This window comes from Oratosquilla oratoria, chromosome 30, assembly GCF_046742065.1.
Source record: "Oratosquilla oratoria isolate Oo_2021 chromosome 30, ASM4674206v1, whole genome shotgun sequence".
NCBI classification, from domain to species: Eukaryota; Metazoa; Arthropoda; class Malacostraca; order Stomatopoda; family Squillidae; genus Oratosquilla; species Oratosquilla oratoria.
This window is the reverse complement of record NC_134806.1, coordinates 14,118,769-14,121,268: the sequence shown is the minus strand read 5'-3', so window position 1 is coordinate 14,121,268 and position 2,500 is coordinate 14,118,769. Positions and strand designations below refer to the sequence as shown.

At 35.4% G+C, this 2,500-nt stretch overlaps 1 protein-coding gene across 1 annotated transcript in view; it reads right to left on the bottom strand.

Annotated features, from left to right (window-relative positions):
- The window catches only part of LOC143041027 (uncharacterized), a 119,936-nt gene that overhangs the window by 58,982 nt on the left and 58,454 nt on the right, over positions 1-2,500 (bottom strand). Inside the window, exon 3 of the mRNA XM_076212614.1 lies at positions 1-161. This exon is cut by the window's left edge and continues 14 nt beyond it. Coding sequence (XP_076068729.1) covers positions 1-161 — 161 coding nt within the window. The remainder of the gene's footprint in view (positions 162-2,500) is intronic.

Below are 2,500 nucleotides of genomic sequence, written 5' to 3'. Positions count from 1 at the left end.
GACCATGACCTTCTTCTTCTCGCTCTGTTCCACTGAGTCGAAGAGGCTGAAGAGGAGATCGGTGTTCCCCACTTTGAGGATTCGCTCGCACTTGTCTCGCTCCAGCCGAGAGTGGTCCTTGTCCCCAATGTCCTCCGCGGGAGGCGTCACCGGCTGCACATCTACGGCAGAAAAGACAGAAAAGGAAAATAGAGTGAGGTATGCGAAGAGCTCCCAACACAAATGCTACCTAGAGAAGGGATGGGTATGTGTGTGTGTGTGTGTGTGTGTGTGTATGTGTGTGTGTGTGTGCGTGTGTGTGTGTGTGTGTGCGTGTGTATGTGTGTGTGCGGTCGGAATGACAAGAAAACGTGCATACCCGGTACGCAAGAAGTTAGGTTATAAACTAATTAAGAGATGGTAAGAGCTTCAGGCTCAGAGTCGAAACAAGTTTAAAGGATTACAAAGGCGGAGCATGCCGACAGGAGACCTTTTGGTCCATATCTAGGTCGGATGCGAAAAAAAGATCATAATAATAAAAATAATAAATAAAAACTATAATAATGTAAATAACAAATAAAATACATAAATAAATGCATAGGTATAGTTAAATAATAAACAAACAGGTAAATAGTAAATAATAATAAATTGACATCTAATTAATAATAAATGAAAATCAAACAGACAAATGATAACAAAACAAAAACAAATAATATAAAATAAATTATAATCATCACAGCATCTTGCTTAGGTGTTTATCTAAATGATTCTTAAAGCTTCGAACTGAACTACATTGCACTACCTGTACAGGAAGTTTATTCCATTCATTAACTACACGGTTGGCAAAGTTGTTTCTACCTACTTCCAAACTGAATCTATTTCCGGACAGTTTGAGACCATTGTTTCTTGTCTGATTCTCATTCAATGTGAAAATTTTGTCACTTTTGATGTTGTCAATTCCCTTTAGAATTTTAAAAACCTGTATCAAGTCACCTCTGAGTCTACGCTTTTTTAGGGAAAACAGATTCATATGTTTTAGTCGATTTTGGTATGATTTATTTTTGATATTTGGAATCAGTTTTGTGGCTCGCCGTTGTACTTTTTCCAATCTGTCAATGTCTTTAATGAGATTCGGTGACCATACGGAAACAGCATATTCCAAATGTGGACGAACTAACGATTTATATAGCTTGTTAATGAGTGATGGACTTTTGAAATCAAAAGATCGCACAAGCAGTCCTAGAATCTTATTTGCTTTCTCGGAGGCTGAAATACACTGCTTGGATGATTTGAGGTCGTTACTAATAATTACGCCAAGATCTTTTTCACTATCCACTTTTGTTAACGAATTTTCAAATAACTTGTAATCGTACTTACTGTTATTTTTACCTATGTGCATTACCTTGCATTTACTTGTGTTAAATTTTATTAGCCACTTTTCAGACCATTGCTGTAATTTATCTAAATCTTCTTGAATATCTAATTGGTTTAAGTGATCATTTACCATTCCACACAGTTTTGTATCATCAGCAAATTTGGAAACAGTAGATTTTAGTCCATGGTCTAAATCATTTATATATACTATCAATAGAAGAGGCCCAAGAACGGAACCCTGAGGAACTCCACTTGTAACATTTTTCCATCCAGAAGTTTTTCCATTTAAAACAACTCTCTGTTTTCGACCATTCAAACAATTACTAGTCCAACTTAATAGGCTACCACTTATTCCGTGTAAAGCTAATTTAGTAAGTAGTCTTTCGTGTGGGACGGTATCAAAAGCTTTTGCAAAGTCTAGATATATTAAATCTATATTGTTTCTTTTGTCATAATTGGAGATAACTGTGTTGTAGAATTCGAGTGAGTTAGTGACGCAAGAACGTTTCCGTCTGAAACCATGCTGGCTATCATTTATCAAACGGTCACTTTCTAAATGATGTTTGATAGCATCTCTGATGATAGTTTCCATTATTTTTCCTACGATTGACGTCAAACTTATAGGTCTATAATTATTTGGCTTCTTTTTGTCAGCTGTTTTGAATATGGGAGTAACGTTAGCTAGTTTCCATTCTCTTGGGACATCTCCGGATATGATGGATTTCTTGAAAATAATTTCTAATGGAACAACAATCTCATTTTTCATTTCCTTTAAGATTCTTGGATGCCAACCGTCAGGCCCTGGTGTTTTATTAACTTTGAGTTTGTCTATACACCTTTTAATTTTTTCTTTTGTTATATTTACCGTAGTAAGTTTACCCTAGACTTTTCACAGGTTTCTGTTTGGAGTTCACTTTGAGGTGTTTCGTTTACGAATACCGAGCTAAAATAATTGTTCAGATATTACACATTCCTTCATTTGAATATTCAAGTTGACCGTCAGCAGATAATAGTGGACCAATGTGATTCCTAACAACCTTTTTATCTCTAATGTTACTATAGAATTCTTTGGTGTTCTATTTGGATTTATCAGCGATGTTCATTTCGTATTGTCGTTTTCTTTTTCTTATTGTCTTTTTTAAATCTC